The following is a 12,515-nucleotide window of genomic DNA, read 5'->3' as shown; positions in this document are numbered from 1 at the left end:
GGACCCAGAGTGAGGCAGGCCCTAGTACAGGAGGGTTCTGGGTCAGAGAAGTTTCACCCAGGTGAATAGCAAGGTACAGCTGGCTTGAGATGGGGGTCCAGTGGGTGGGTATGGTGAGGAGAGCAGGCTCAGGCCCCAGGTGCAGACTGCACAGTCTCTGGGGCTGCAGGTCCCTCCCTTGCTGCCTTCCCTGTCCTCTGTCCCCCACAATGGCTGCTTAGCCTCAGACCCCAAACAATTCCCAGGCTGCTGCCTCCCAACTGTGTATGTATCTGTGTGTCTTCCAGGGCCCTCAGGGACCCCAAGGGCCAATAGGTCCTCTGGGAGATATGGGACCCAAGGTGAGTGCTAAGGACCCTTGTCTGTTGCTGTTGCTTCTGCGGTTGTCCCAGCGTCCCCAAACCCTCCTCTAGAGCCCTGCCATGCCCTGCCCTAGAGGCTGCACGGAGGGAAGGGGAGGAACCAAGCATATGGGCCGAAAGGACACAGCTGAGTAAGGGAGCTGACTCCCAGACTCAGGCATGAAAGGATGCCAGGACCCACTGGGAGGGACTCCAAGGCCCTTCAGGCATCCCTGAAAGCAGCCAAACCCCTGCTCTAATGCTCCTCCTGGTACTTTGGCTGGTGCCTGCCTGCTGAGGGCCACTCAGGAAGACTTGGAAAGAACCTTAGGCACCTGAGTCTCATCCAGAGGGGGAAACCAGGGCCCAGGGGGCTGTGCAAGGCCTAGTGCCAGTGGGGCTAGCTCCGGACCCCTCCTGCTCTGGCAGCGCTGCTTACCTGCAGAAAGCCCTGGACAGACGGCGCCCAGCGTTTCCTTGCTGTCCCTACACCAATCATAGCATCTTTCTTCCCACGCTTGCCCAGGGCTCCCACTGTGGTAAACCACACTGGTGGGAAGGGAAAAGACTCCAGCCGCCACCAGGCAGTCCTGAGGCTTGGCCAGGCTGGGCCTGACCATCCCCGCTCCTGCCCCCTCCTCATTCCTACCCCCTCCCCATTCCAAGTGTTAGCTCCAAGTGCTCGCCATTGTGTGTCTGTGCTGCTGGTGACCGCGGGCACATTGCCTGCCCTCTCTGGGCTTCAGTCTCCCCTCTGCCTCACGTATAGCATGCAGCTGGGCCCAGCTCTGGGAGGCACCTGTGGCATTTTCTTGCAGGGGCCGCCGGGTGCAGTGGGAGAACCAGGCGTTCCAGGGGACGCTGGGATGAAGGTGAGCTGGGATGAAAAGAGGAGAAAAATGGTGTGTTGAAATGGGCTCCCAGCTGGCGGCTGAGTCCTCTCCCTGGAGAAGAAACAGGCTTTTCTTGTGCCTTGGATAATGGGTTCTCTGTGCTCCTGGTCGGGCAGCAGGGGGCCTGGCCACAGCCACCATCGAGTGTCCACCCGGCCCCAGGGCCCCCCACCCCTGCCCCCTGCCTGGCGATGTTTTCACTGGCACCTGCCCCTGCCTCCACGCTGGCCTCATGCGATAGCATCTGCATTCCAGCGCCGGTGCCCCTCATTACTTGCTGAGACACAGGTGCCCATTGATCTGGGCTCTGGGGAGTGCCCCCCCACCCTGGACCATTCGTCACTCAGGCCTTTTTGGCCGCTTCCGGCTGGGCACCATTGTGGAGGCAGGGCCCAAGGGAGCCGGCTCGGGCTGTGGGACCGGAGGCAGATCGCCCCTGGTGCTGGGCCTCCCTGCCCTTTGGAGAGGGTGCTGGGGCAGGCCTGAGGCTGTCACACTTGGCTTGTTCCCGGAATCACTTGCTCCGGTGACAAGGAAGGAAGTTAGCAGCTGGTAGTGGGGAGGTCGTGCCTTCTGGGTGGCGGGGGGACTTAGCCCTGTTATGTTCCTCCTTCTGCCCTCACATGTCAGCACAGATTGCAGACTGAAGCTCCCTGGATGAGAGAGACCCTTCTGGAGTCTTCCAGAGGGCACGTGACCCCTACTCCAGCTCAGGAGGGCCTCCTCCAAGTCTGCACAGGAGAGGCAAGAGGCTGATGAACCCCATGCCAGCTGGAATCCTTGCATCCAGACCCGAGTCCATGCTGGCATAGTGGCCTCCCTGGGCCTGGATGCTTACAGCTCCCCGCAGGGCTGTGGCAGCAATCGAGGGGGCCCACATAGTAGGGTCCCTAGAACAGGGCTGGATGATAGCATTGCTTCTGCTGTCACCTCTGAGGTGGTGGCCACCCTGGTGGCCCTCCCCCTGCCCTTGCCTGGGAGAAGCCTGTGGCAGGGGCTGGTTGGGAGGGGGGAGGGGAGGTCTCTGACCCTGCCTTTCCTCCTCCCTGACCCTCAGGGCAGAGCTGGGGGAAGCAGGCCTGGCTGCTACTCCTCAATGGGTGACCAACCTTGTGTTTGTTCCCTCCTAGGGTGACCTGGGACCCCTGGGTGCCGCTGGGGAGCAGGGCCTCATTGGGCAGCGGGTAAGTGGAAGCAAAAAGCAGCCTCCCTGGAAATTCCCCAGGGTGCCTGGGGGCAGGGGGCAGAGGGCAGAACAGGGCTTGACCCAGCCTCCTGGAGCCAGAGTAGTTGCAGCCCCGTCCAGACTCTCCTGGCAGCTTCAGCATGCAGACGTCATGCAGTAACAGAACCAGTGGGACTCACTGTCTGCTCTGTATTCTTGCGGTCCCTTAACAAGAGCATGTCAAGGCTCTAAGAAGGCCTGTGGTCAAGGAGTTGGTTTCTTTTGGACCAGTCCCACAGCCTCCCAACAGATGAAGCTCCACGTACTTGTACTGAAAAAACCCGTTCTGTGCAACCTTCCCTTTTCCAATGGCGCTTGTGTTGCTCTGGGAAGTCATGCAAGGCTTTGTGCCCACCACTCTGTGCTCTGTGTCTGGTTGATTAGATTGAGTGGGGGACACCCCCACCGAGGGGTGCTGTGTGGACACATAGGGTCCAGCCTAGGGGCTAGAGCCCCTCAAGTCAGCTTCCTTCTTTCCAATGCTTCCTGCTGAGAGAGAACAGGAAAGGATGAGCTTGGCACCCCAAGATAGCAGATGCTAACAATTGATCAGTAGGGCTGAGTTACGGTGTAATACGGTAAGCCTCCGCCGTCCCATAGGGGCTCTGGTTTGAGCTCCACTTCCAATTCAGTTTCCAGCTAATGCACCTGGGAAAGCAATGGCAGATGGCACAGAAGAGAATGACAAACACGTGTGGGCCACCCACTGAGCGCACAGCAATGAGGGAAAGAAGGCCTGTGTGGGAAAAGTCATGTGTAGGTGGATTGATTAGTGATGTCTCTCGCAGGTACAAGCAGAGCAGGATCTGCACACCTGTCATGTCTGACGATCCCTTCTCCCTCTGGCCCTGAGTTGCCATGAGTGTTCTGAAAGTTTAGAGAACACCTCACCTCACTGGACAGGTGTTAGGGAACCAAGGCATCAGGGACACGCTGGGAGCTGGTGGGGCCAGCAGGAAGCCTGTCTGAGCGTCTGAAGGCCATTAAAGCTCTTGCTGGCAAGACTCCCTGAGAGCCAGCCTCACTTTCCTCAGCTAAGAAATGGGATTAATGTGGGACCCTCCCCAGTGATATCTTTCCCCCAATCTTTTCCAGGGAGATCCTGGCCTGGAAGGCGACAGTGGCCCTGTGGGACCTGATGGGGTGAAGGTAAGTGCCCTGTGGGCGGGGTCTGGCCAGTCCCCACCCTCCCATCCAAGACCTCCTAGAAACCATGTGTGCCCACAAAACTCTGAGATCAGACCCCATGGAGGGCAGTGTGGGGGGAGTCCACATTGCTCAGTGGTTGCCAGCTTCGGCCCTGAGCCCTGGCTGCCTCCTCAGGCCTGCATCCTTGCCTGTCTGTCTGCCCAGCTGCTCTTCTTCAAACGTCAGCTTTTCTTGGCTAAGCATGGCTCCTGGTTACCCACCCTCAGTCACATTCACACCAGGCACTCAGTCATCCCCAGAGATAGAGAGGGAATCGTTGTGCATCCCAGGACACTGTTGGGCAGGACCCATCAGGCACTAAGCCTTACATGGTGGCACCTCTATCAGTGCTTAGAGCTAAGTCCTGTCTTTCCATGCAGACACTGAGACTCATAAATTAAGCAGGTTACCTAAGGATGGACAGCTTAATAGGGGGCATATCCAGGACCCAAATCTGGACTCGGCCGGCCCGAGCTCCTCTGCTTGCTCCACTGCTCAGCGTATCTGTTTTAAAGGAGGGAAGACTGGGGCTTAGAGGAAGGCAGAGGTACATTTACCCAGTATCTGCTGGGAGTGGAGGATCTGAAATTCAAACCCATGGCTCACAGACACTCAACCTGTTAGCTTCCCATGGGCCTGCTACTCTGTCCAGGATCTCCTGGGAGCCAGGATGCTGGGATCTCGGAAGCATGGGGCTCAGCTGAGGTGTGGGCAGGCAGGTGGGCAGGCCCTATTCTCTAGCTTGCTAGCCCCACTGCAGTTCCATCCCCTATCTTTGACCCAGCCTGGGTCTCCACCCCTGCCCCCAACCCTGTGAGTGGGCATTCCCCAGGCCTGGCTGTTCCTCTATGCAAATTAGCTCACCAGTCCTGAGTCCCATGTGCCTTGAGCCCCTCTGCCACCCACCTATCACATGATCTCAGATCTGGACTCCCTTCCCTGGACCTCGGCTTCCCCTACCCATACTCCTCCTGGTACAGGCAATCCCAAAGGGTTTTTTGGTTTTTAAAGATTTATTCATTTTATTACAGCCAGATGTACACAGAGGAGGAGAGACAGAGAGGAAGATCTTCCGTCCGATGATTCACTCTCCAAGTGAGCCTCAACGGCCGATGTGATGCCAGGAACCTGGAACCTCTTCCAGGTCTCCCACGCGGGTGCAGGGTCCCAAAGCATTGGGCCGTCCTCAACTGCTTTCCCAGGCCACAAGCAGGGAGCTGGATGGGAAGTGGAGCTGCCGGGATCAGAACCGGCGCCCATATGGGATCCCGGCACGTTCAAGGCGAGGACTTTAGCCGCTAGGCCACGCCGCCGGGCCCAATCCCAGAGGGCTTTAAGCACAGGCCCTGGGCTCTGGGTGTTCTTTGCAAGAACGAAAGCGCCCCCTATCTGTCACAGTCCAGTTTCTCTCACTCCCAGGGAGAAGCCAGTTCCAGAGCCTCCGCCAGCTGCCTCCACGCCCTTTGCCAAGTACACACTGCTGTGCACCGCATGATGATGCTGGTGTGTGTTGTGCTAAAACATGCTGTGCCCAAGGCATTCACCTGCTCCATGTTGCCTGTAAGGACCAGAACCATCCCCACTCCACAGAGGAGGTGCACAGGGCTGCCTATCTGCTCCCTGGATCCTCTGCTGAGGTGGGGCAAGAGGGGTCTTCCAGGCTGCACCGCCTCGTGCAGTCTTTCTTCCTTCCTGGCTCACAGCTCTGTGGCCCCGACCCTGTCTTCTTTCACGCCCTCCATGACCAGTTCTCTCATAGTGCTTGAACCAGAGCTGTCACTCAGATGCACAGCATCTTTGCACAAATCGCAGGAGGGACTATTCCCACCATGATGTCTGACTGGGATGTCACCATCAGAAGAGCACCTTGGTGGGCAGTGCACCCTGGAATCTTTCTTTGCCTGTTGTGTCTCAGGCCAGGGTGGAGGTGACCAACAACAGTGACCCTCTTCCTAGCACTTGCACCTGCACCTGTTCAGCACCTTGCCTGGATTCTTTCTATACTCACAGTCATGCTTTGATCTTTATTTTACAAATCAGACACACCCGGGGTCATGTGGCTATTGAACTTGAACTCAAGCAACCCCATCCAGGGATGCCGACAGAGGACTAATCCTCTGGGCTAGTCCCTTGGGCCTAAACTGTGCCTGTCATGGCGTTCTGTGTGGCAGCAGGGCACCACACAGACCCTTGGGCCTAAACTGTGCCTGTCATGGCGTTCTGTGTGGCAGCAGGGCACCTGTGCTATCTCTGGCCTCAGTTGTCCCATCTGTCGTTTGAGGCAGTTTTAAGGCTCTCTGGAACACCTGACAGGGCAGATGTCCCAGGATTCTGGGGTCCCCTAGGAATCCCTAGAGCCCATTTCGCATGGGGTATAAGAGCCCCCCTACTCCAGCTGTGTAGGAGCCAGGGCCATGGCAAGGGATTGGAGTCATGCTTGGGTTCTGGGCTCCTGCAGGGCCTAGGCTGGAGGCTGGACCACCTACAGTGACCTGCCTACCTTTAAATGTCAGAACAGGAGGCCATGAAGAATAGCCAGGAGTGGGGCTCTGTCCGGGGGAGTCTGCAGTACCAGCCAGACCTCATGCCAAGCCAGGTTTGGAAGCAGAGCGTGCCAGTGGGAAGGCCCCAAGAACCCAGCCTGGTGCCCAGATCTGTATTGCTGGGCTACGAGCCAACTGAGAGTCTTTCCACTTACCTGGGTCATGGGCTAGAAAGTGCTCCAGCTACCCCCGCTCTCTATAGCCCTCACCCACAGGCCTCGGGCAGTGGTGAGCACCTAGAAATGGCAACCCCAAGCCTCTCTTCTCAGCCAGTCCAAGTCCCAGGCCCCATCAGCCTGAGTCGTGCCCCTGCCCTCTGCCCTCTGCCCCCTGCCCTCTGGACACACATGCATGAGTCAGTGTCCTGGTGGAGCTTGGCGCTGGGGGAGCAAACTTAGCAGAGATGCCTTCTGCTGTTCCCAGCCTGCCTATCCCTGCCTCTGCCCATTCCTTTCTCCTACACATGACTCCATGTCCACTCCCATGGGACACCTGGGTGGTCCACAGACCCACCTGACCCACCAGCCCTGCTTTCTGGTGGCCATTGCTGTGTCCCCAGCAGCCACTGCTCTGTCCTGTGCTGCTCCAGTCTGGCCTGCCCCAGTCACTCCAGGAGCAAGTGGAGATGACAGTGATGAGATAAGACGGGCTTGGGGATACATGGGTGGTTTGTTTTAACACCTCTCTGCAAAGCTGGGAACATTTGCCAGCTGCTCTGGGCTCCCTAACCCCATGCCAAGGACTGCCTTTCCCAGGAGGTAACCCTAGGCTCCCCAAACCCTGGAGTCCCAAGAAGACCTTGGGTACCTCCTGCTCTGTGAGGGGACATCCCCCTCCCTCCAGCTCAGCCATTCTCCACTTACGGGATTTCAGGTCAGATGACCTGGCTCTACCTTGACTTCCTCATCTGTAAAATGGGATGCAAAGAGCACCTGCTTGGGAGGCTTCTGTTGGGATTAAGCCACTTTGCCTGCGGAAGTCCTCAGATGCAGGTAGCACGTGGTCACGGCTATCAGGGTAGGTGGGAGAAACTTCAAAAAAGGTCACAGCCGATGTGGAGCATGAACAAACTGTGTACCACAAAACTTCTGGTACTCAAGTCAACTGGCCTTTGAATGCCATCATGGCATAGACTTTTTGACATCCCTGGAATACAGATGGTCAGCAAGGGCAACCACACGGAGTGAGCAGTGATGCCCCAAGGATGCATCAGCACGGCAGTAAGACAGGAGCAAGGACTGGGACAGTGGGACCATGCAGCCAGCCCAGGGAGTGGACGTGCAGCCGGCCCAGGAACGCTCTCTGGCTTCCCTGCCTGGCAGCAGTTTCCTCCCTCCTGTGATCTAAGCTGTTACCTGTCCCTCACTGTTGTGGGTGTTAACTACTTCAGTGCAGAGGCCTGGACACAGTTGTTTGAGAGGCAGACAGTGTGATATGTTCCTCTTGGTGATCATTTCTTCCCTCCTTTCCCGTGTGCCTCTGGTGTCTTCCTGAGCTGACGCCTTCCTGTGGACCCACGGGCCCATCTTGGCTGAGGCCAGGACATGTTGTGGCTCCCCGCCTTGGCTCCCTTGCAGCTCTTGGCGATGTTAAGGGATCCCAGGGGTCTGGTTGGCCACGGGTATTGGGATGAAGCCCAGGGGTCTGGGGCTCAGATGGACTTGGACACTAATTGTTCTCTCTCTCTCGTCCCTATTCACATCCCTCTAGGGGGACAGGGGTGACCCAGGCCCCGATGGTGAACGTGGAGAGAAAGGCCAAGAAGGGCTGAAGGGTGAAGAGGGGCCCATTGGCCCCACTGGCATCATTGGAATCCGGGTGAGTGTGCAGGCTGTCCCCAGAAGTCCTGTGACAAATGGTTTGCATATGCGTCTTTAACATCCAGTCTTGTACCAGGAGGTGACCGAGTGCTGGTGTTTAGAAGTACAGGAGGAGTGGCAATGGCCTTTGTCATTCACAGAAGTGTCTTTCGTGGGCCCATAGGCGTTTGTAAATTCTGTCTGGATCAGGCCCCTTAAGGCTGAAGAGATGACTCAGAATGCATCCCTGCTCTTACAACCTCCCTGTTTTCATGTGTGGGCAACCTGCCCAGTGCTTTCCAGAATGTTCCCTGTTTGAAACAGATGGCAGCAGCTCTGGCAAAAATCTGAGAAGTTGAGGAACTTGCCCAGACTCACCCATTGAGAAATGGCAGGCCCAGGACTCACACGCCACTCCCACGTGCCATGCGTCTCTAGGCCTCGGGCTGCAGGTTTTGAGGCACAGGCTGGGCAGCAGGTGGAAGCCAGGTTTGAGAGCATCTCCAGACTCAGACAGATGAGCTAAAGCTTGCCTTATAGCGGGACCAGGCTGGTTTTCATAGCTGAGAAGGACGTGTGCCTCTGGGTCACTCCAGTCGCCCCGCCAGGGGACAGCGGATGAGGTGACCCTTAGTGTCCAGGCCTGCAGCAATGCCAGCAGGTGTGAGGCCACACCTCGGCTGCCTGCTGCCTCGCTGGCACTGCCGTTCATCCTTCAGGCCCAAGTGCAGAGTCAAGTCCCTCCCCAGCCCTGCAGCCCTGCAGCCCCAATGCACTGGTGCCTGCCCTGCACGGTCTTTCTCTATCCAGCAGGACTGCTGTGGCTCACTCAGGATGGAGCCAAATGAGCCTGTAACTGCGGTGGTGGGAAAATGCTTGTTTCCTAAAAATAGAACTGGAGTGCTAATCCCCCAAAACAGCTGTGGCAGAATGAGCTCACCCAGCAACTGGAGAAACCCGGGAGGCACTCGGCCCTGCAGCCATGCCAGGCTCCCCTGAGCCCGACTCAGCAGTGGAGAACTGAGCCACAGGGGCGCTGGCCCCGATTCCTCACCAGGGAGTCTGCTGTATCTCCTCTCAACCTTTGGCCTTGACAGGAGGAAGGGTTTGGAAGGAATGTGTGCTAACAGCACCCTGCATTCCAGCATTGCAGGGACCCTTCTTTAGTGAGCTACTGGTATCACAGCCATAGGAGCAGACAGAACAAGTGGCACTAATCACCCTGGAGGCAGAGGTCCAAGGCTGAACTCATTTGTGGCTCAAGCAGCCTACTCTGTATGGGGTTTTGGGCAAATTGCTATCCTCTATAGGCTTGGTTTTCTCATCTCAAAGATTGCATGAAGCTTGAGATGAGAAAACATTTTATGAAATGCACCAGAGATCTAAGCCACTGTTTATCAATTTGGAGGAAGAGATGACCAGCAGCTGGTGGGGGGGTAGGAAGATAGTAGCATAGGTAATGGTGGTGATGGTGGTGGTAATGGTGATCCTGGTGCTAACGTCTGCATTTTGCTGTTGCTGCCAATCCTCATGTGCTGATATTGGAAAGAGAGTCCCTGGGGCCACACTGGGGCATGGGGTGTTACATGGTGGGGGCAGCGAGGTGGCTGACCATCAGTATTTCGGACCTCAGGGCTGCATGTGGACACCTAGGCTGTGGCCTGGAAACAGCTGGATGTTTAAAAATAGAATTTGAGTCATCCAGGGTTTCCCAGAAATGCACACACAGTCACGTGTCATGTAACACGGCTCTGGATAGCAGTGGATAGTGGCTGCCACGTGGGTTCCATGAGGGCAAGTCATCCTGTGTGATGTCATCATGTTGTATGTCATGCCCTCTGGCACCCATGTCCTCACAGTGACAGAAACGCCTCACCATGCGATTCTAAGAATGTTGTCCCATCCGGGCACCTGGGACTTCTTATGGCTGGGGCTCTGCAGGCTTCCCCCACTGCAGGCTCCTGGGGGACTGGGGCACCCACGGTGGGGCACTCTGGCTTGGAGGGCCCAGCATTCCAGCAGGAGGCGTGTCCTGAGAGACCAGTCTCCAGTCCCCTAGCTCAGGCCCAGGGCCTTGCTGCTGACTCATCCTGTCTGACTAGGGAGGGGCCAGCAAATCCCACCGGCTACTGCACGCAATTCCCCAATGGTCCAGCCGGGACCAACTAGGGACAAAATTGCCCAAAAAGCAGGGAGCCCTGGCTCCGTCTTACCCAGCCAGGCCACCCTCAGGTGCTGCTTTCAGCTCGACAAGGGCCAGGAGACTGTCTTCCTCCCAAGGGTTCAAGAATGTGCGCAAGGGCACACAGGCCACAGCGCCTGGCCCGTAGGTCTGGTGGGGAGGACGGCTCACATTTGATAACCAGAGCATCAGCCCATGTTGGGATTGCCCCAACCAGCAATGTCCAAGAGAAACAGAATGGGAGCCACATGTGTCAGTTTGGATTTTTCTCTTAGCCACGTTGTACAAAGGTAAAAAAGAAACAGATGACATGGTTGCTGGTAATAGGCCTTATTAAGTCCAGATATTCCCAAACACTGCCATCTCGACACGTGAGCAAAGCAAGAATCCAGCGGGAGCTATTTTGCATTTTCTCTCTCTCTTTTTGGTATTGAGTGTTTGAAATCAGATCTGTGTGCTGAGCCAGCGCATTTCCATTCAGATGCAAATTGTCATGGGAGATATTTGATCTGGATTAGATTTCACAACTTTTTTAAAGGTTTATTATTTTAAAGGTTATGCATTTATTTGAAAGAGTGACAGAGAGGGAGGGAGACAGAGAGATCTCTTCCCTGTTTCACTTCCTAAATGGCTGTAAGAGAAAGCCAGGAGCCAGGAACTCCATCCTGGTCTCCCACCTGAGTGCAGGGGTCCCAGCAGCTTAGCCCACTGTACCCTGACACCAGCCATGGTAACATTTGCTGCGGAAGGTACGTTTCATGCACCCGAGTTGTTCCAAACACGCTTAAAAGTTTCCCAGGAACTGACATGGGTCATCAGCTTTCAAATTAAAGTAATTGAAAGAGTCTTGTATTTCTGGAGCTCTCCAGCCACGCATGGCTTCAGGCCACCTGTCTGCAGGGCTAGTCCAAGATCTCCAAATGGACCAGGCTCAGTGAGAGATCACACGAGAACTCCAGCACCGGGATGCTGGCAGTCCTACCCAGGGCCTCTGTGCCCTCTCACACACATGCTCTGACTCCTCCAGGCCTGGCCTCGAGGCCAGCAAGGGCAGCCCGCCTTACCCTTCTGTGTCTCCTCCTAGGAAGCCCAGGACAGGCACCCTCCCTGCTTCTGTATCTGTGTCTGAGCGCACACTCTCACCAGCACACCTTGGTGAGCCTTGCCCACCGCTTCTGGAGAGGAGACAGGGAAGCATTTGGGATGCCCTGCCAAAGAGCGGACATAGTGACCTTTCACAGGCCATGACCTGGGGTCCACAGGAGCAGTCCTGCCTAATGCCTGGGAGAGGCAGACCCTGTCTTGGACCCTGGTCTCCGGGATCATACAGAAGTGACATACACTCGTTCAGTGACACAGGAGCCCAGAAAATGCCTCCTGCTACCTTGGGACATTACTAGGGACCCAGAGCTGGGAGGTAGAAAAAGTTCCTGGTCTTGCAGCCAGCAGCTCTGTGGTAGAATTAAGGTTCTGTGGCTAACCGCTGGCTCTGGGCAGGCCACTGCACCCTTGGGACCCCTACTGACCTAGACAGAGCCACAGCAGGCTAGAGCAGTGCTTGGCCTATGGAGAGACCTCCGTGCAGACTGCTGTGCCTGTTGGGATGCCACTGGGTGCCTGGTGGCAACCATGGTGACAGCCCAACCCTGCGCCAGTCCCAGCAGTTCCCAAGGATGGGCACTGTTGTCAACTCTTCCCATGTCATCTCCTAGTGGACTCAAACTGTCCCCATGTCATAGTCAAGGTCACAGGGCCACCAAGTGACAGCATGCACCTGCTGGCTCTGCCTCCATTGTTCCTCCTTTCTTTCCTTCTTCTCCCTGCAGGGTCCAGAAGGAAAACCAGGAAAGCAAGGCGAGAAGGGCCGGGCCGGGGCCAAGGTAGGCTGCCTGCTGTGCTGTGAGGGCCAGGCCTCTTTGTCTGCCCACTCACTCTGCAGGCTTGCTCACAGCTTGTCTCTCCTCCCACTGTAGGGTGCCAAAGGCTACCAAGGACAGCTGGGTGAGATGGGCGTCCCTGGAGAATCAGGACCCCCTGGTACCCCAGGCCCCAAAGGGTCACGGGGCAGCTTGGGACCAACGGTGAGGACACTGTGGCTGGGGTGCGTGGATGGAGGGGATCAGGGCCAAAGGCAGGGAGAGAGGTACCAGGTTCCCCTGCGTGACTGTTTGCCAAATTTCTGGGTGCCACTGTCGCAAGGGACCCATGATTCATCACCCCCCCTGAACCCCTGGGCCCTCTGGGGACCTGGAGGGAATTATAGCTCCTCTCTCTGGGAAGGCTCACAGACCTCTGTCCCTTCTTGCCACCTGAAGAGGTCTGAGCAGGGGTCCCTCAGGAAACT

General features: G+C 56.7%; 1 protein-coding gene across 1 annotated transcript in view; it reads left to right on the top strand.

Annotated features, from left to right (window-relative positions):
• COL27A1 (collagen type XXVII alpha 1 chain) overlaps positions 1 to 12,515 on the top strand; it is a 115,970-nt gene that overhangs the window by 86,680 nt on the left and 16,775 nt on the right. Inside the window, exons 33-39 of the mRNA XM_004594944.2 lie at positions 288 to 341; positions 1,160 to 1,213; positions 2,365 to 2,418; positions 3,555 to 3,608; positions 7,901 to 8,008; positions 11,998 to 12,051; positions 12,145 to 12,252. Of these exons, the coding sequence (XP_004595001.2) occupies positions 288 to 341; positions 1,160 to 1,213; positions 2,365 to 2,418; positions 3,555 to 3,608; positions 7,901 to 8,008; positions 11,998 to 12,051; positions 12,145 to 12,252 (486 nt within the window). The remainder of the gene's footprint in view (positions 1 to 287; positions 342 to 1,159; positions 1,214 to 2,364; positions 2,419 to 3,554; positions 3,609 to 7,900; positions 8,009 to 11,997; positions 12,052 to 12,144; positions 12,253 to 12,515) is intronic.

The sequence above is a fragment of the Ochotona princeps genome, chromosome 14 (assembly GCF_030435755.1).
Source record: "Ochotona princeps isolate mOchPri1 chromosome 14, mOchPri1.hap1, whole genome shotgun sequence".
In the NCBI taxonomy this organism is placed as follows: Eukaryota; Metazoa; Chordata; class Mammalia; order Lagomorpha; family Ochotonidae; genus Ochotona; species Ochotona princeps.
This window is presented reverse-complemented; position numbering and strand designations above follow the sequence as displayed.